The 19,869-nt window shown below is 38.9% G+C and overlaps 3 protein-coding genes across 10 annotated transcripts; all 3 read right to left on the bottom strand.

Annotated features, from left to right (window-relative positions):
* Window positions 1-2,864: 2,864 nt before the first annotated feature.
* LOC133725592 (protein STRUBBELIG-RECEPTOR FAMILY 5-like) lies at window positions 2,865-8,610 on the bottom strand. Of its 5 annotated transcripts, XM_062152897.1 has the most exons (17): window positions 8,469-8,604; window positions 7,359-7,447; window positions 6,794-6,926; window positions 6,629-6,700; window positions 6,463-6,528; window positions 6,283-6,354; window positions 6,131-6,202; window positions 5,953-6,024; window positions 5,805-5,870; window positions 5,495-5,557; window positions 5,110-5,414; window positions 4,642-4,883; window positions 4,121-4,392; window positions 3,910-4,030; window positions 3,673-3,809; window positions 3,420-3,576; window positions 2,865-3,140 (listed from the first exon to the last, which is right to left on the bottom strand). In XM_062152897.1, the coding sequence occupies exons 2-17, from the start codon at window positions 7,441-7,443 to the stop codon at window positions 2,976-2,978; spliced, it is 2,100 nt and encodes a 699-aa protein (XP_062008881.1). In that variant the 5' UTR covers window positions 7,444-7,447; window positions 8,469-8,604; the 3' UTR covers window positions 2,865-2,975. The 5 variants fall into 5 exon arrangements, with proteins under 5 accessions (XP_062008881.1, XP_062008882.1, XP_062008880.1 ...); XM_062152898.1 differs by lacking the exon at window positions 7,359-7,447 and having other exon boundaries at window positions 8,469-8,610; XM_062152896.1 differs by lacking the exon at window positions 8,469-8,604 and having other exon boundaries at window positions 7,359-7,674.
* On the bottom strand, window positions 8,579-12,005 carry LOC133725593 (uncharacterized). Its single transcript, XM_062152901.1, has 6 exons — window positions 11,568-12,005; window positions 11,106-11,250; window positions 10,557-10,817; window positions 10,297-10,378; window positions 9,844-10,040; window positions 8,579-9,329 (listed from the first exon to the last, which is right to left on the bottom strand). The coding sequence occupies exons 1-6, from the start codon at window positions 11,807-11,809 to the stop codon at window positions 9,060-9,062; spliced, it is 1,197 nt and encodes a 398-aa protein (XP_062008885.1). The 5' UTR covers window positions 11,810-12,005; the 3' UTR covers window positions 8,579-9,059.
* An 894-nt stretch (window positions 12,006-12,899) lies between these two features.
* Window positions 12,900-18,931, bottom strand: LOC133725591 (YTH domain-containing protein ECT4). 4 transcript variants are annotated; one of them, XM_062152892.1, is made up of 8 exons: window positions 18,724-18,931; window positions 17,562-17,638; window positions 17,273-17,450; window positions 16,809-16,885; window positions 16,193-16,711; window positions 14,766-15,299; window positions 14,411-14,623; window positions 12,900-13,802 (listed from the first exon to the last, which is right to left on the bottom strand). In XM_062152892.1, the coding sequence occupies exons 1-8, from the start codon at window positions 18,761-18,763 to the stop codon at window positions 13,449-13,451; spliced, it is 1,992 nt and encodes a 663-aa protein (XP_062008876.1). In that variant the 5' UTR covers window positions 18,764-18,931; the 3' UTR covers window positions 12,900-13,448. The 4 variants fall into 4 exon arrangements, with proteins under 4 accessions (XP_062008876.1, XP_062008878.1, XP_062008877.1 ...); XM_062152894.1 differs by having other exon boundaries at window positions 17,273-17,402; window positions 18,724-18,930; XM_062152893.1 differs by having other exon boundaries at window positions 17,562-17,599; window positions 18,724-18,928.
* Window positions 18,932-19,869: the final 938 nt, after the last annotated feature.

Below are 19,869 nucleotides of genomic sequence, written 5' to 3'. Positions count from 1 at the left end.
TGAATTTCTGATGGAGATATACATGAAGGAATAAAGGAGCCGAAAGTGCTTCCTTATCTCCCAAATTCATCATTCCTATTAGTGCTCCACCTCCATCTCCACCTCCCTTATCTCCCAAATTCATCATTCCTATTAGTGCTCCACCTACACCTCCACCTCCCCTATCTCCAATTAGTGCTCCACTTTCATTTGTTTAATGCCAAAGTAGTTGGCATGGTAGCCTATAAATAGAGGTTACATTGAAACACAATTCACACATTCACATTCAACAACAACATCTCTAAGATGATCTAAGTTCTCTCTAGAGCAAACCTCTCTAAGAGCAACTCCTCTCATTCTCTTTCTTTTAGCGGTGATCACACTCCTAGTCCTAGTCTTCTCAGAAGCCGACTTTCAGTGCCACCAAACCCTCTGTCAACGTACTTCGGTCCTAGTCTCCTCGGGAGCCGACGGTAGTGCCGCGACCACAACGGCTACAGAACCAGCCAAGCAAGGGTAACGCCCTAGCAACCCAGCCAAGCTAAAGTCACGCTTTAGCAAGTTCTCCTCACTTCCCAGTGGTTCTCGCTCTGCTCGATCTACAACATCGAGTATCGATTGTGATTTTCAAGAAGCTCAGCAAAAGTCCTCGCCACGAGGCACAAAGAATCCCACGACGAGGTTGGTGCTCTCCTCGTCCACAATTGCTTGATAGAAGTCAGGTCAAGGGACACCCCCGACGACCGCACCCGAACGGTGCTGGCACGCCCGCGCAGAAAAGAGACTGTTGACCAGCTGCAGCAAAACTGGAGCCAAACAAGTACTACCAGACCCGAGGCGAAGAGGGATTTACCAGAAAGAAAAAATAGGAGGAGCACTTCGTCACCGGAGAGAGAGAGAGTGTGCAGATCGGAGAATGGGGAGAGAGAAAGAGTGCTGCAGATCGGGGAGAGAGGAGAGAGAGATAGAGGGAGGACTACTTGTAATTAATTAATTAAGTCAAGGGCAAAACTGTCATTTTGTTTTAAACATGGTAAGTGGGAATAAAAATATGTTGCTGGGGTAAGTAAGATAATTTTTGCTCCACCAGAATCTTTGGGTCAAGAACCCTAATGTTAATTTAAGCATCTCATAATTTGGTGAAATATTTGACACAAAACTTCAGGCCTCAAACCCTTTTATAATAGTGGAGATACATTTAATAAGAGTCACTGGATTCAATATCAGAAAAGTCGCCAAGAAACATTTTAAATTTAGTGGCGATATTTTTGTGTGGCTTTCCACTTGACGACCAGGATTGGTGCCGGATAAAAGGGCCAGCCACCGTTAAACTCTATGGGCTTTGCTTTGGTTTATAGAAGAGAAAGATCGTTGCCTTGACAGTGAAAAGCATGCACGTTTAATGTTTTGTAATAACTAGCTATCCTACTTGATCTTACGGCAACCACGAGTACAGAGGGATAGATTACGATAGCTCTGTCTTAATTGCAGTAATTAAGGTACGTGGGAAACAAAGTGAAGGTTGCAATTGGAGACCAACTAATTGGTCGTCAGCTTGACTTACGGCTGACACTATCAGTATATCTATATACACACACACACACCTAGCTATTCTCTCTCTCCTCGGATAAACTCTATGAATGGAATATAGATAGTTTATCTGAACAACCTTCTTCATCATGTTTGACTGCATGTTTGATCGCTGATTAATCATTAGTGAGGTGGTTGTCCCACCAGGAATGGAAGCATTCCAGTGAAACCTGTTACTAAGAGATCAATTATCTCCATTTAAGATAGGAACACGAACGGCTCCGGTTGGACGATTCAGTTCGTTCATTGATTTAATCGAATTCGATACCGTAACGATCATCAATTTGGCTAAAAATATGGAAATCCGTTCCTTAATTAAGGTAAGGATATTTTTACCTGAGAAGGAATATATATATATATATATATATATATATATATATATATATATATATATATATACAGGCCCGATCAGAAGTGGGAGTCCGCAAAACAGAAAAAGTGCGGGCATCCATCCGTCGTCCATCCTCTAGCCTCGATGAGGCGCTGACGGAGGCGATGCTCTTGCCGGACGGAGACCAGGCTTCGATCTTCAGCTCCTTCTTGACGTCGGTGGACTCGTCTGCTACGAGTTCACAGTCGACCTTGATGGTGTGTGAGGGCTAACCGCCCAGACCTGCAACCTCGATCGCATTCATCTTCATGGTGACGCCGTCCGGGATGCCCAAGGTCTCTGTCCGGCAAGAGCAGCGCTGCCGTCGGCGCCTGATGCAGCTGTGAGGATGGACGTCTGCATCTTTTCTGTTTTGCGGATGTCTGCTTCTGAACGGCTCCGTATATATACATATTATTCGAGTGAAATGTGTTGATCATATTCATGAGAATGATAAGAGTACAAACTAAATAAGTTATGTATACTCCATCCTCCCCCTAGGGTGATAGCCAGAATAAAAACCAAAGCCTACTAACTAGGCCCACTCCCTGAAATTAACACGAGAGGAAAGTTAATTGGCTTCACAAAAACAACACAAAGGAACCTTGACCATGTGGTCGACTGTGCAAAGCAAGAAAGAAAACGGTGGCGGTGACGAGACGATGACTAAAGTACTACCAATGCAAAATTGTCTAATGGTTACGGATGATATATATCTCAGGCATCATATATTGTTATTTTGGGATTACAGAAGAATCAAGCAAGCATTGGCCAGGGCTTCTGGGTAGGTCGATAAGAGCAAGAAAAAAGAGAGAATGCGACTACTAATACTCGAAGTAATATGAAGATTGACAGTCCTGAAACTGAGATTTTCAATAACATTGTCACCCAAATCTGCTTGACCTATGTATAATGAACAAGACTACATCGAAGGAAGTCTATTTTATCGGAAGGAAGGTACATGAAGGAAATGACTACTCAATCTGTCTTTCATGCTAATTACTTTACATATATTCAAAATGAAAATTAGTCATCTTCAAAAGTCGGTCAGCCGACGAGAAGATTGGAGATCTTCTCTATAGCTGCTCGAGTTACTAGAGTGACGAGAAAGACCAAGATCCATGTTCACGGTCGAGCGCTGAACTAGCCGCACCAACTGCTGAACAACTTCTGAGATAGGTGGCCGAAATTCGGACTCTCGCTAATAGATACAAAGGATATACGTTAGTAACATTAGAACCTTAATCAAGTCAAGCCTAAACCTGGGACTCCAGGTTATAATATAAATGCCCTAACAGAAACATAAGAAATTCACTATATGGAAGCTCTGAAAGAGCATGTTAGAGTATGTTAAGTCCCTATGTTCATGATATATCGCGTGTGTTTGGGGTAGCTAGTGTCCCTTAGCAAAGGAGGTATTGAGGTCGTAACTGCCTTAGCTTTTGGTGTCATAATTGTCTAAGATTGGAAAGTTGCTCACCTGAACGCATAGGGCAATGATATCAGCAAACCGGGAGACTGACTTGGGATCGTAGAGTCCTCGCAGGGCAGGGTCGACCATTTTTGACAATGCGTCAAGATCATGGAGCTGTGGGGTTGCCCATCGGACAAGGCACTCCTCTGACCGTGGTTTTGAACTAAAGAAAGGAAGGAACAAAACTAGTTAAGAATTGCTAGACATTGACAAGCTTAAGTAGTGAAGAAAAGAAAGAGTGAGAACCAATGTAACGCACCTGTCAACTGGCTTACGACCTGTCAATAATTCCAACATGACTACCCCAAAGCTGTAAACATCACTCTTCAATGTATAAGCTGATGGCTTCGTGCATTCTGGTGCATTGTATCCCGTCCCTAGGTTTTGGCTAGTGCGCTGAAAAATAGAACAAAGACTTATAATTTCTTGTTCTTCTAAAGCAAAAGAGTAAACAGGCAATCCTCAAGCACATTGATGCAAAGCGGCGGTACTTTACCTGATGAAAGGTTGCCAAGCCATAATCAGATAGACGAGGATTGAGTTCAAGGTCGAGAAAAATATTAGATGATTTGATGTTCTTGTGAATTACGGATGGAGAGCAAACCTCATGGAGGTACCTGAAAACAGTTCATGAAAAATTTGTTTACAATTATTGGCCCGTCATAATGTATCAGCAATTTCAAGAGCAGGATATATAGTTCACTTACTCAATAGCACGCGCAGTGCCCAAAGCAATCTTGACTCTTGTGTTCCAAGTTAGAGGATTGCTGTAGTCATCTGACATGTGTAAGAACTCATTAAGTGAGCCATTCCTGAAATACTCGTAAATTAACATGTGGTGCCCTAGTTCTGCACAGTAACCAACAAGTTCGGCAATGTTGGCATGACGAATCTTGGAAATGCTCACAACGATGTCAGAAAATTCTTGTGGTGGTGCTCCTTGGAACAGTGAGGAGTCAATTTTTTTCACAGCCAAAATCTGACATGCATATTACATTGAATTATCAGTAAAATTTCAGACACCTGGCCTTTAACAAGATAGTACTGTCTTTAGCACCGGTTAATCAGAATGGAGTACACACAGATCCTAATATCAGTAATTACTGATAACCAATCACAAGAGTGAAAAGCACATTAAAAGTTCACTTAACATGAACCAATATACAAGATTTAAGTGGCAACAGGAAAGTAGCTAGCAATTATCCAGTAGTTAAGAAAAGATGTATACCTTCCCACTTTCAAATTTGGCCTTATAAACACGTCCAATTGAGCCCTGCCCAAGAAGGCGAGCTGGTGCAAAATTACCTGTCGCAACCTGCAAGTCTGCTAAAGCGTAAGATACAGCTTTCACAGAGGTGCTTCTTCTGGCAAAGGATTGCAACCGGCCAGAAAGGGACTTAAAACCAGTTGATGGAGATTTTTGAACAGGCTTTATGTCAATAATGGCTGGAGAATCCGTAGACTTCAAGCCTGTTACAAGGATATCATCTAGTTACTCGAGAGCAGTCGCAAATTTCGTATATAAGACTATGAAAATAATTGCAGTTAGACAACTAGAACTATTTCAAATAAAAATAAATTAGCAAAGAAAAACCAAAATAAGAACATAGCAAAGTCAATCAGAAAATTACAGACAGACATTCGGAATACAATTTTTGCTATAGTTTTGACCAAAAACAAGCAAAAATTAAATTACCATCATAGTCAGAACGCATGTCTTTAGTCAAGTCTCTAGATGAAAACATAGAGAAGGATTTCCGCTTGTCAAACCTATCATCCTCAAGGAGATGGGGATTTTTAGAACGTTTCTTTCTTGAACAGCAGAAAATTAGAATTCCAAGCAGAAACAACACGGCGAAAGCTATCCCAGCTATTGTCAATCCTTTGGCTACTGAAGACTTCTCCCCACCACCACTGCTACTGCTGCCTGACCCCCTATTACGGTATACACCAGGGGGAGAAGGTGGAGATGGCCCAGATGACCAATTGTTTCCTCCAGACCTTTACATGCATGATCAAACAAGTCAGGAGTAAATTGTAACCACTGTATTCTCAGATTGAATTTTGAAAAGGATACTCACTTTATGTTTATGCTCTTCAAATCATTAGGGATCCAGCCAGTAAAGTGGTTGTTTTCAACATTCCTGCAAGCATAGTAATGTTCAGTTCTCCACCTTAATGACAGAAAAAAAGATGATAGGCCTATATTATTATTAGAATCCAGCAAGAACCTGTATACATTGTGTGAAAACATATTACCAACTCAACTCTAGCAGGAACTTGTAGAACTTGACAAACTTAAGTTCATGAAAACTGGTCTAACAAAAAAACAAAAAAAACAAAAAAACATAGATATGATCCATCATATGCCTTATCACCAAATATACTTACAAATCATCAATGGGAGTGTACAGTAGGACATTTATCGTCCCGGTAAATTGATTGTTCTGCAGATACCTGCATGGAGACACAGAGGACTTAGCAACAGGCACCTTGAATATATAGTTTAGCTTTAAATATCTAATTGCATGCTTCTTACAATGTCCTGAGGCCTGAGAGCTTTGCAAAACTCTGAGGCAAGTTGCCAGTCAGTGAGTTGTGAGATAGATCCCTATACATCATTCCATGATATCATGCTTTAGTCAATAGGCATAAGCTAGTTTAAACGGAAATGTACATTTTTTCAATAAACTCAAAACTAAGTCGGTAGAACTTACAGCTTCTTAAGTTTAGTAAGTTTATTAAACATATCAGTCAACTGTCCACTGAGCTTGTTATGACCAAGATTTCTGCATGCCGAAAAAATAAAATTAGACATTGGAGTGACTTCTTAAAGGATTATGGTTTCACAGAAACAGGTTCTACTTACAGAGTTTCAAGGTTGGACATCTGAGATACTGAATATGGTACGGTATTTGTGAAGCCATTGTTGGAAAGATCTCTGCACATCCAGGTCATGAAATTAGTATTGACAATGACATGAATTAAATTGAAACTCCGATGATAGCATATATGTTATATTCTACAAAATGTTTGTACAAGATCTTACATTTGCTTTGCGTTAGGAGGCAGTTGATATGGTATATCACCGCTGAATTTGTTGTTGCTTACGTCACTGTACTATGACGAACAAATGCACAGCATTCAGGTTATGTTCTTTGAGAAGAAAATAAAATGAACATTAAAAATACCTACTCTAATGAACTGGGCCTTACAAGGAGGTGACGGATGTTAAGCTTGCAAGCTGGTACCCCATTGATCCACTGAGATCAAGGTCAGACAACTTTCTGCAAAAGTTTAAATAAGCGAAACTTGTAAATTTCATCAGAGATTTGGATAATTCTAGTATTAAATAGAAGAATGTAAGAAATGAGAAATACATTTCAGTTACAGATGAGCCTGAGCATTTGATCCCTTTCCAAGAATCACCACAAGGGTCACCGCCACTTGATTTCCAACCACTTAGTTTTGACTTAGAGGTTAAGCTGTTATACATCACATTAAGGGCAGTAACTGCAAGATAGAGAAAAAGATTAGCATATCAATATGTAGTATGTATACCTACCTGAATTATTTCATGGAGGGAAGTAAAAACACCAATGATATAGATGACACAGTAATAGAGACAAATAACAAGCATTCAAGTGAACATTCTGCAATGAAAATGCTTCAAACCATTTCAATTCAAGCCTCTTGTTGCCCATAACATTGTAATTGCAATCGTCTACTATGAAAGCAGAATTACCTTGTGGCTTCAATAGATTTTAATGGTTTTAATTTGAAAAGGAAATTCTCATTGCATGGAATATTGGTAATCTTATATATATACTCATAGACAAAATTACATATACTTTTAAAAGAGACGATCAACTAATTGTACAGGAGAAAATGGAACCTGCATTCAAAAATGCAAGAAACTAGAAATGCTAGAACATGCAAACATACCATCTTGGGAATTGGTGTTCGAATATACGCAGACGGTGAAGAATCCAAACAGAACACCCCACAACACAAGAAGGTTGTGGAACATCCTTCTGGCATAAAATAAAGAGATCAGCAAAACCCAGAAAGTGAGAAGAAGAAGAAGAAATTAAGATGGGGTTTTGATTGGTGATGAAGAAATCGTTATTAAGCCACGAAACAGAAGAAGAATCGCACACTTTATATTTTGTCTCATTGAATTCTTTTTTGGAGAAATGTTGTTGTTAGTGGGGGCTTCTTGCGTTGATTTGTGACAGAAAATTTGAGTTGGTTAAAATTAGATGCAAGAAAGAAGAGCTAAGCATTACAAAAATGTAGAGATAAAAAACAGCAATTTTAACAGTCTGAGGCCGAAAGGTTAGGACAAAATGAGAGCCTCCCAAACCCCCAACCTTTTAGCAGCTTAGATTACCCGCCTCTTTCAACAGTTTTTTAAACGAGGCCGCGCAGGACTTCCCTTTTGGAATTCCATTATATCTCTGTTTGTTAAAACTTGACAGTAATTACAATAATATAGCCACCTAGGATTTGGCAAAATGAAGAAAAATGGGAGCCCATGATCAATCGTTTTTAGGTATATACCTGTTGTAAACTTGTAATAGGCTATTCACTCATGAGCGTTTGAATAATCATTTACGTACATCAAATGAATACCAGCTCCTTAGAGCATGCAATAGACTAACTCCATATAGTCGTACACCAATCAGGCTAAGCTAATTTACCAGTGCATGGAACTAGTCTCTTCTAAATATCTATAGAAGATTGGTTTACTTGATGTATCAATACATTAATATATCATAAACGAATTCATGCTCTATAACTACTAGAACATAAGCTCCCACAGTCCTGTCGTTTGTCTTACATATAATTCTCCAACAACCACAGTAAAACATAAAAATGACAGTTTTTTATATTATATATAAAATAATTTAATCACACGTGGATAATTCCAATACTAGGTTTTAAAATAAAAATATTACTTTCTCACCCACATCCATATGCAGAAACTGCTATCACAGTACATGCATATCATGACTGTTTCTCAGTTTTTGATAAAAGCAAAGTTGCACCTACCATTGGTGTTTGAAAGAGCATGCTTGAGGTGCAGACTTCTAGCTCGAATTGCAATTAGTTCTCTACTTCACTCGCGATAAGCTTGAGGACAGTACATTATGTGGCGTTCGTTGTATGACAAGGAAATATACTTTCATCATTAATTTTCCAGCGTAACTACAGAATGTGAAATTTTACAAAAGTTAGAGAAAGTAAAAATTTTCTAATACTCTCCAAATAAAAATAAATAAATAATATGTACATTCCTTCTCTTTTTCAATGCCATGAGAGCTTTTAACAGGAAAAAGAAAGTTTAACCAGAAGAGACATCTGTTGCTTTGTTCACAACTTCACATTCAGGCTGCTAGATCATTCTCATGGTAGGACACCAAATGTGCTGCCAGCAAACAGGCACAGTTGAACAGGGTGCAAGTATTATTCAACTTATTAAGGATTGGTGAGGTAAGAACAACACTTCTGAGGTCCAACGCATTTTGAGCTGATTGCCTTTGACATGTGCCGTCCTGGGTTTAGTTTTCGAGTAGTTGATGACCCTGTCGATAATTTATACAACCTTTACTCGGCCCTCCAAAATTAGTTGTGATGCCAACGTCATATGCCTGCAATATCCCCATTTTGACTTGATGAAACACCACGCTTGTTCAGTTTGGTCAAGATATATGCCATGGCAACCTTTGCACCCAGGCTTGAGCGACCACGAGATAGGCAGACCAGACCACCGACAAGCAGCAAGCCATTGGCTAGCAATTTTTTTGATGGTCTTCTTGACAATTTCCTCTCCCCACCAGTAACTGGTCTGTGAACAATAGGTTCTGCAGAGTTTGCTCCATTGCTATCCATGGCCTGTAATCCAGGGGGGACCTATGTGGAGAAGAATACCAATCAATGACACAAATAGGCTTAATAACATTGTGATGTGAAATTTGTATAAGATTGCATTTGTTGTTATATGAAGTAAAGGAAACCGCCGATGAATACTACTTAACTATAGATTCAGATGTTTCCTTTAAAGTATCAAATGATTCAACCAAAATCCATGTTTGTTCAGCACTCAAAAAATCAGTTAGGTCATTACGTCTAAAAATATGACATCCTTACAATAGGACAATACTGGCAAGATTTAGAAGCCATGCTGCTCACAGAGATTTGCCAAGACAACTAAAACTGACATGGAACATGTTCACTACCCAAAAGAATTAATAATAATAATAAAATAATCCAATACCACAATGATCTCTCTGGTAAAGTTAATGCATGGTTATATACATAGCCAAGTACTGTAGTAAGTTGGATCAAGCTCTACCAGGAAGTGCTTCAGATGATACCAAGGTATACAAGTATTTAACAATATTAATATGTACATAACGGTCCTGACCTTTTTTATCAAAGTGACTGCAGTGGCAGCAGAACTTGATTGATCATTGCTGATTGTAGAATATTTACGTAGTGCACTATCCATCTTACATACGTAACTCCATATGCCCTTCGCGAAGGCCAGTTTTGCCATCTCCACGTTTAAACCAGCATCTTCTTGGTGATACATTTTGATCTCGCAGGCATTTCTACCAGGTACTGTAGAAGATAATTAAATCACAAAACTATACACACATTTTGCTTTAAACTAAGACATAAAAACCCATGTTTCAGAGTGTAATGCAGACTGCCAACATGTCAACCAAACAAGCCTTTAAGTGTGTTAAGGAAATCATTCCTATATCCACCACCAGTACATGAAGCACAACTATAGTGCCTTGCTTACAGTCTCATATCGAAAAACTGCGTTAGTAAAGACAAAGAAAAATGATGAAGATGCATGTCAGGAACTTACCTTTTCTGATTCGCCAACCAGATCTGAAAGTACTAACACGCACATACTTCTTCTGCCGTGGTGCCAAAGAATGTTCACATTCCTGTCATCACAAAAATTGAAAAAGAAAATATGAGGTAATTGGTTTCAGAGGTAGGTAAGTCCTAATATGATCAAGAGAATCAAAAGGCAAGCATGGAGTACCACCACATGCAAAATAAAATCTGCCCAGGACTGTTTTCATAGAAATCTAAAAGAAAGAATATTTTAACATCAATTACCTTGACAAAACAGTAGAATGTTTTATCTTTTCCCTCCCACAGTCTCCAAGCTAATACATACTCTCTAGGTGTCAACAGTGGAAACTTCTTTATTGTCCGGCCAACTTCAACCCCATTGTTTTTGTCCACATGTAACTGTTCATGCTCAATCAGCATTTTATCCCATTGCTTTCTGTATTCATTGTCCATGTAGAAGTCTCTAAGCATCTCAGGTGTGCAGTCCTCAAATATTGTCACACTCAAGTACTTCACAGGACCAACCTGAAAGCAAGTATTAACTCAGTTAGATAACCTTCATTTGCTAAAACCAGTGGAGTAATTAAGCAAAACTAGTCATTTGTCTGACCAATGGGTTCAATCCAAGATTAGATGCCTTGGGGCAAATTTGGGATAATGAACTCGGGCAACAACAATACACGAGAATCGGATTTAACTTTACACAGCTATGACAAGCATCTAACAAAGTCAAATTGTTTACAATTTAAAAGCAAGCAGAGAATGAACTCAAAGAATCTAAAACCCAAATAAATCAAGCACAGGATGAATGACCTTAGGCTTGCAGCACTTAGCACTGTAGTATAGAAGATCATTTCCTTTCTCTATGACATTGTCCCATTTCTTATTCTGACCGATCTTCTCGTCCAAATTTTCAATCAGAAACTTCAAATCTGCATCTGTTACCATTTCCGAGACTCTGCAGAAGCAGAAACAGCCATCACTCAATCAATACAAGATCACAGTTAATCCCTCCATATTCAACTTTAACAAAACTTAGTTCCAAATACCCAATTACCAATCAAGCCCAAAATCCCAACTTTTTGCAGAAATCAACAAGAACACAATGAATCTAACCAACTCTCAATTATCAAATATCCAAAACTTCATTGAACCCAGATACCATGTTTTGGGAAAAACAATGGAAACCCAATTTCAATCCCAGATTCAAACCCCATAAAGCACGAAACTTGACAAGAAGAAAACAAACCCAATTGAAAACGAACAAAACTTTACCTAGTCTGTGAACCCCCAGAGCCAGAAGCAATGGGATTTGAATCAGAGACACCAACTGTAGATGAAGAAGCAGAGGAAGAAGACGTTTTCTTATACAAAAAACCCTTGAAACACTGCCAAGCCAAGATAATAAGCACAGCCACAAGAGTAGCCCATCCCCCATAAACGTTTTCCCGCCAAAACTCCTCCGACGAGCCTTGAAATAGGGCGTGGAATCGGCCCAAGTCCGCCATTTTCACCATCTCTGTTTTTGGTTTTCTGAAGTAGTCGACCCTGATTCTCTGTTATTCACAAGCCCTCTCTGAGGCTGGCTCCGCTTTTGGTTTGTGCTTTGCGAACAGCTCAAGGTATCGAAAGTCACCGATGGGGGAGGAAACATCCTCTGCGATCGCCCATAGGTTTCTGTTACTGTGGGGAAGCAAGAGGTTTTCGGATAATACGGTCTTTTTGAATCTTTAGTAGTGTTCACCGATCAAGAAAATTAGGCTCAATCATGGTAGGAAATAAATTTAATGATGTAAATAATTATTTTTAAATTGAGCGATTTTGTTTTCCATCGTTAAATTTACATCCAATATGATGATTGAGTAGACGAACATTATAATTTGAATTTTTTTGGTGAAATGGGTTCACACTTCACAATCTGGTCTGATACGTGGCGTCGTTCAATTGGGGTATACTGCAAAGTGATGAACTGAAAGTCAGAAAGGTAATCATCTACCCTTCTTCCTTGTAATTTATGGTCAAATCATTTTATAAAAGTAGCTAAGCCTAAGCTTTGATGTGTGTGGTGACGTTCAGATGTAAATAAAGTAGCTCATCAAATAACCAGCGATAGTGTTCTGGTTCATGATGAATTGTATTACTCAAGATTAATTTCGGGGTTTAGCTACTCACGCCGATCTTGACGCCCCCCCCCCCCCCCCTTCAGAAACGGAGACTCCAAATTCAAGGTTTACGATGATACCAACAGCATAAGAGGGACATAAACGTTGTTCTAATCTCATTATGTTATGTGACACACAAAATGATAGAGAGATGAGGCTGTAGTCCAAGCACACTTGGCCAACCCCAACCCTTGGCTTACATATACATGTCTATACATGAAGCTGACTAGTTCTCAAGATCAATCCATGTGCACAGAAAGACCTCAAGCCTTGATGTGACAACCCAAATTGTCAGCTCTCTAGAGAAACCGCAAAATGTCATGGATAAGATAGGAAGATAAGCATGAACAAATTTCTTATGGACCCAACAGCACAGACCGAGACACTGCCACATTAAACCTCACGCCTGGTCCACTTCCAACCACATATGTATAATGCAATGTAATTTGAGACAAGAGAATAAGCTGATAGGTTCACTACATAGACCAAAAATAGGTCGGAGAAATGTATCTTCAGTTATGACAGAAGAACATCGTCCCTTCTCTACTAATACACAAGTGCAATAATATAGGGAAGAACTGTTCTCCTCCCAATGAGAAGTCAGCATAGAATTGATTAAGCATCAAGAACAAACCATAACATTTGGAGGTCTTTTTTTCCTTTATAAGGTCTTTTTGCTGCATATTATTAAACTGCCTGCAAAGATGGTAAAGCTTTACATAGCCAAACCATGAGCCAATATCTTCCAAGAAAACTACTTCCACTCAAAATGCAAATCTTATGAAGCTACTGACTACAGTTGAAAGCGAAAGCACCCAGGACGCATATGATACATGAAGCCCATCATCAGCTTCGTGAAACTGGTAAAAGCCCTTCTTTCAGATACTGATGCACTTTTTATGAATACAGAGACATCAGCAACCTAATAATAAGTTAATCAAAAACTGATAGTATTGAAGTTTGTGTCACATACATTCCGAGCATTCTCATCTTCCTAACTGATCTGAGCAGAAGAGACGGACACCGGAATTGCATCTTCAAGTTTCACCCTAGTGCCAATGGGGCCATCAGAAGCAGCAGTAGCTTCTTTAGTACCCTCATCCAAGCGGACCACTTGAGCAAAACTCTTCGACATGTGCTTGATGAAATCAGTGGGAATTTGAACAGGACTTCTGTGCTCATTTTCTCCGACTACACCTACAGCAATCAGGCTGGTTTGCTGTCTGGCCTTCCGCTCTTGCATTGCCTTCTGACGATCTTCATAAAAATCAAAATCATCTAGAATCGACATATCCGTTTCATAATTCTTGAAAATAATCAACATCTCAATTCCCTGCTCTAGTTTTACCTGCACATATAGGAGCAAAATCAGGGTTGTAAGCAAAGCTTGACATGCCAACAAAATACTCTGCTTAAAGATTTCTAATATAGAACTTTAAGCAACTTTTCATCAAATTCATAATGATTAAAATGGATCACATGGTAATATACCTCCTTGGGCAGAGGAGAACCAGGGGAAAAAAAAAAAGGACAAAGGCTAATCAAAAGCACAGGTTTAGGGTTCAGAAAACTGGAGAATCTATAAGAATAAAGAAGAAATGTAACAAACAAAATGAAAATTCAGCTTCCAGAACCTTAGACACTTAATGAAAAGCATCTCCAATACATCTAAGTAAGAATTTCAGGGTGATTTGCCTTTTGATAGACGTGTACAGACATCTACCGAATTGACTAAACTTAGTAGCCATAAATGACCAACGACACAAAGATCCGCAATTTAGCAACATTTCAATTGGTTCAATAGGCAGCTCAGTGAAGCACTCCAAGTGTTCAGTAAACAAACAATGTATCTAAATTTTAACTGGGTTATGGCTATTGTTGAAAAATAAAACTACAAGCAAAATAATTAAGATACCAATTCAATTCATAAAAACGGGATTTTTCACAAATTGTCACCTCTTGAGTATCTCGACTGTTAGTTACTGGCTTGTTATCATTATTTTCAAGAACAATATGACGAAACTGACTATTTGGGACATCCTTAATAACATGCCACTTGACAGGGAACTGCCCGCTCCATTTGTCTTGCTGCCAGTAATCCACACTCTTGTCAAAATCAACAGGTCCAACCATTTCAGCCACCCCACAGAACTGAGCACTAGCATTCACCTGAGAATTATAATCATATAAGGCCAAAGTGGGCAATGAAGGTAAAAAATTAAGAGGAAAAAGAAATGAGGAAAATAAGAAATAATATAGGATAAATTATCTTGTGAACGAACATATATTCTTGAAAAGATCATAAATTTACCGAAAACAAGAGAAAAATTGGGCAGCTATCATGCTTCTCCGTAGCTTCATGATATGCAGCATCTAACTTTCTGTTGCCATTTGGTGTGCTTGCCCAGACACCGTATTTGATACTCTTGTGAACATTATCTTCACTGTAAGATTTGATGATAAAGAACTTAGCATCTTTGTACTCTGTCACAAAATCTGGCCGGTTGTATGTTTCGTCATGAACCTTGGTTGTAGGTGTATTAAGTTTAGTGTTCTCCACAGCGCTATCAGCAATGAGTTGTGCCTTTGGCTTTGACGCCCTTGGTCCTCGGTTCTGCTCACAAAGAATATCAAGGGGAGCATTGCAACTGCATATTGGACCGGTGCCTCTCACATGCCTCTTGCTATTTTCTAATGATAGAAAGCCTCTGTTGTTAGCTCCAAAACTGGAAAAGGATGCACTTCCAAGGCTGGAGCCCTGATTAAAACCACTGGGAATGTAGCCTCTGTTATAAGAGTTTGAACCAGATCCATATCCATACAAAGACCTTTGGTGTTGAGAACCCTGAGATGATTAAATGATCAGCATTAATACTAAAGTCCATGAGTAATTAATTTCAGCAAGTTTCAGATATGACTTCAATTACAATCGTTGGGTAGTGCAATAATAAAAGATAAGCCAAAGTTGAATACTTGCATGGAAGATGACAGTGACCTAAAGGAACCATACACCTGACCTCTAACATTGGTAATACCCATAGTTATTCTACTCCAGCAATTCACTTGCTACTGAGTTTTGGCTCGATCAACAGTTATACACAGGTCTTCAATACAAATTATACATATTTCAGGTCCTGATTAGGATGTCATTAGGACCAAGAAAGGAAGAAAAAAAAATTTCTCCCATAACTGGCTTTTAAGTCATGGCATAATATTTTACTAGTAAATAGTGTAATATTGCTATTGTAAAAAGTTCCCTTGAGATAGAAACACCACAAATCAAAGTCTCAGATTATGGTGCCTTCAGAATAATATCACAATGAGTAGATGCATATCTAAAATCTGGGCACATCAATAAGAAAACAGAAACCAGACTACGCAAACAAAATAGAACTACCCAAAAATGGAAAATTCTAGTCATGATACCTTGAAAATAATGGCACCATAAGTTAATTTATGTTACCAGAGTTTCCTAATTCTATACACACTTTATCCAACATGCCGGTTTGCTTTTGGTGATTAAGTATAAGGATACATTCAACTTCCATAATCTCATATGAAACCCCAAAAGTTATGTAAATGTTAAAATCCATGTAAGTTTTTTGATAAAAGTACCTATGGTATCAATTTGTGCTATACAAGTTCTACATTCCAAGAGTACTTTAGCAAACAAGAAGAACAGACCAATGAGATTTTAAACTAAGTCATTAGATGATATGCACAAGTATGAGAACAAACCATTCCAACATTCTGCCCAAATGAGCCAAGTGGGCCAATTGGCTGTGGAGATACTGCTGGCGACAAGGGAGTATAAGACCTCTGCCTGTCCGAGGGTTTTGACCAGTCTGACCAGAGTCCTCCAGATCTCAACCCATCAAATCCTTGCTGCATATCATGATAACCAAAACTACCTGGATTTCCAGGAAAACTGCCCCTACCATAAGATCCCACAGGAGAATAACCAGGCCTTGGCCCAAAAAGCATGCTGTCACCTTGTTGATCAATACTAACTAAGGTGGTGAGGTCTGGCTGTGAAACTGGAGTCGGTGAAGTAATGTATGGCATGCTAGGAGGTCCTAGCTGCTGATAATAAGGTGGCCCTGAAAATGGAAATTGCTGGGGGGAATATAACTGTCCATCTCCCCCTCCAGAAGGCATAGGTGTTGTGACCGGAGAGTAGGGCCCATATGGCATTTGCGGATTGTAGCTATAACCAGAATGATAGACAAGAGATGGATGATTCTCATTGTAGACACCCTAATCCAGATCAAGTATTGAAGAACATTACCAAGTAAACCAAAGAAATCAAAACATTTAAAATGTGAAAGGGAATCCAGAATGTAAATGCACTCACAGGAGACGCAATCTCCAATCCTTCAGAATTCAGGTATGGAGGATACTCGTCCCACTCACCAGTTCCATTTTCATAACCTATATCACACATGAGAGAACAACGTATGTATAGTCACTTTCTATAAGTGACAATAACAACAACTAAAAAGGACTGCAATAAGAATTTATCATCTTATAAGACCCATGTCATAAATTATCACTGCCTCTTTCAACAACTTTAGTTAACATAGCCACTAAACAATACCAGGTTTGCTACAAATTTTCAAATCTGAAATTTATATTCCAACCTCCCAAATGAAATACAAATCAGATTCTGATTGGACTACATTAAACACTAAGGAAAATAGATCCTCCCTGACGGAGCTGAGTCACTGTATGTTAAGACCTACAAATTTAGAATTGATCCAGCTGTGAATGGTTTACTTTAATGACTTCAGTCAGGACCCAGAGAGATATAAGACTGACCTCTATAGTAGAAGGTCTGCTGCGCCTGAGGGGAATACACATTAGGAGGGAAAACGGTGTGATCTCCACCTACGCCAAAAGAACCCGGTTGAGCTGCTGCTTCCCTTGGATGACCTATTGAGCCACCATCCTGAGAAGGATTAGGAGAAATTGACCTCTCATTTTTTGCTACAAGAGTCTGATAACATATAAATTGAGAAAAGTTGTCATGCAAAAGAGGAGAAAAGAAACAAGACTTTAAAATTTACTGCAATGGATCAGAAGAGCATTTTAGTGGCGTCAGAACTACCTGCTCCTTCATGCTATCAGGTTCAGCAGGTTTCTCTTCTGCATCCATGATCAGTACATTCAGTGACTTAGAAGAGTCTTAGAAACACAGGGAGTACAAATTATTGACCAACCAAAGCAAAATTCGGGGATAGGAAAACTTGAAGCTATGAATATGTGCGCACATATCCACGCATGCACACCTATGCACCCATGATAAATAGAAGTACATGAATATATTTATAGTCATGTCTACAACAATTGGTTACTAAACAGATTTTAAAAAACACTTTTGAAGGCACACAGAAACTGTTAGCTAGCTACTAATTAGCAATAAGATTTGTTTCCAAAAGGGCCTGATAGACATAAAGATCTCAACTTGGCGAACCTGCCACTGATATAACGTTGACCTCTCAAACTATGAACAATGACAGTCATCAGAACGAGAACAATTCCTGGATACACAATGGACTATGCTGTCCATTTCTACAAATCAGGTAGAAAGCTTCTAGCTATAACCCTTAATTGCAAAGTTCGCAACAATGAGAAATCAACGGATGCAATATGCTTAGCAAAAGCCTTATGCTCTATCACCCTATAATTTGCATTCACAAAATTTGACACTTAGTGGGTGCAATATCTAATAAGCGCAACTTAAAATGCACAACCAGAATCTGCAAGTAACGAACACACGGCATTTCCAACAATTCCATACTCTAGAATCTATCAGTCCAGTCTAGACTACTGAAATGATTCCTACAATCACACATAACCATCGAAACTATAGTCACACATAACCATTGAAACTTAAGTCTTCCTCATAAACACATACATAGAAAACATAAAAAAATATATAAGCTTGCAACAATACCCAGATTCTAGATCTCCAATATATTACAGTCACCTCACTCCACCAGCAACCCAGATCAAGATAAAGTCACAAAGCCCAATTCTCCAATAAAGATACAAACTTGGTCATCTATTCTCATCACACAACAAAACCCAAAACTTTATCGAATCCAATTCACCGACTTGACCAACAAATCACATCAGAACAAAAACAAAACCCTTATGGGTAAAAATTCAAGGCACCCAAAAGGCCAAAAAAAGCAAAGACAGAATGAGAAAAAAAAATAAACATGGTGATGATGTATGATATGGGGGGTTTGTGGGTATTGACGTACCAGATGTACGATCTGGACCCTGCGGTTGGTTTGCCGCCATGAATCTGAAGTAAAGATCTTCAATTTTCAAAGAGGCACCCACACAAGAATCTAAGCAAGCACACACACAGTATCTACCTATATATGTATTTTTGCCTAAGCTTATATTTATATATATATATCTCACTCTTTTATAACAATATTTATAAATAAATAATACCAGAAGTTTCTTAATTTGTTTTGCTCTGCCTTTTGTAACCTGTAAAACAATGATAAAAGCAAATTTTGGTTTTCTATATTTTTTTTTTTTTATTACATTTTGGTTTTCTATTTGGTACTTGATTTTCCGAAGATTGGGCAGGGGAGCCACTAAAATGGTAAAAATTGCAGTGAACGCCAAGAGAGCAGGAGGTACCCAGAAAGAGAAATATGCACATGTTACTTGACTACTGAGAGTGACATCTACCTCTTTGGGGGTGGTTTGGTCGTGTTACAAATTGACAATAGTAAATTTGTTTTGGGTCTTCTGGGTTACTTTTTGGGTCTGCAACACTACTTTCAGTACCTGCTGCTGCAGTGTGCACGTGTGGATCAAGGACTTTTTTTTTGGTTCAGACTTCAGAGTTCAGTTTTTCAGATCAAGATCCACAGATCAAACTGGTCAACTAAGGAGAGAGGAAAAAAAAAAAAAAATGAAACTTGGTGTATCACTAAATACACATAGAACTAAGGAGAACTAATATATGTACCGATGCATTAGCACATCATAGAGCTTTAACGTTTAATTTATAGTGCAGGAAATGTCACAATTGTTTCGAACATTAACATCATGGTTCGCCTCAATAAGTGAAGTGAAACCGGAAGAAAGACCCTACTCCAAGTCTATGAACAATGCCGCCTCCGTGTAAACCAAAGGAGCCCAAAAAGCAGGCATTGATCTACATTAAAAACCATGGCACCCAAGTCAACAACCCATTAACAACCTCTCCTAACCTTAATAAGCCAGAAACCAATTCCAGCTGTTTAACATTAAGCACCAAAATTGCCGGACCTTGAGGGGGGACCAAAACCTTTCTTCTTGGCATAGGCACATAATTGCCAAGACCCAATACTAGGTTTGAGCCAAAGCCCCATAGGTCTGCGCTTCACAGTTTCTTGACAAATTGG

Source organism: Rosa rugosa, chromosome 1, assembly GCF_958449725.1.
Source record: "Rosa rugosa chromosome 1, drRosRugo1.1, whole genome shotgun sequence".
In the NCBI taxonomy this organism is placed as follows: Eukaryota; Viridiplantae; Streptophyta; class Magnoliopsida; order Rosales; family Rosaceae; genus Rosa; species Rosa rugosa.
The sequence above is the reverse complement of the archived record's forward strand: the minus strand, read 5'-3'. Positions and strand labels throughout refer to the sequence as shown.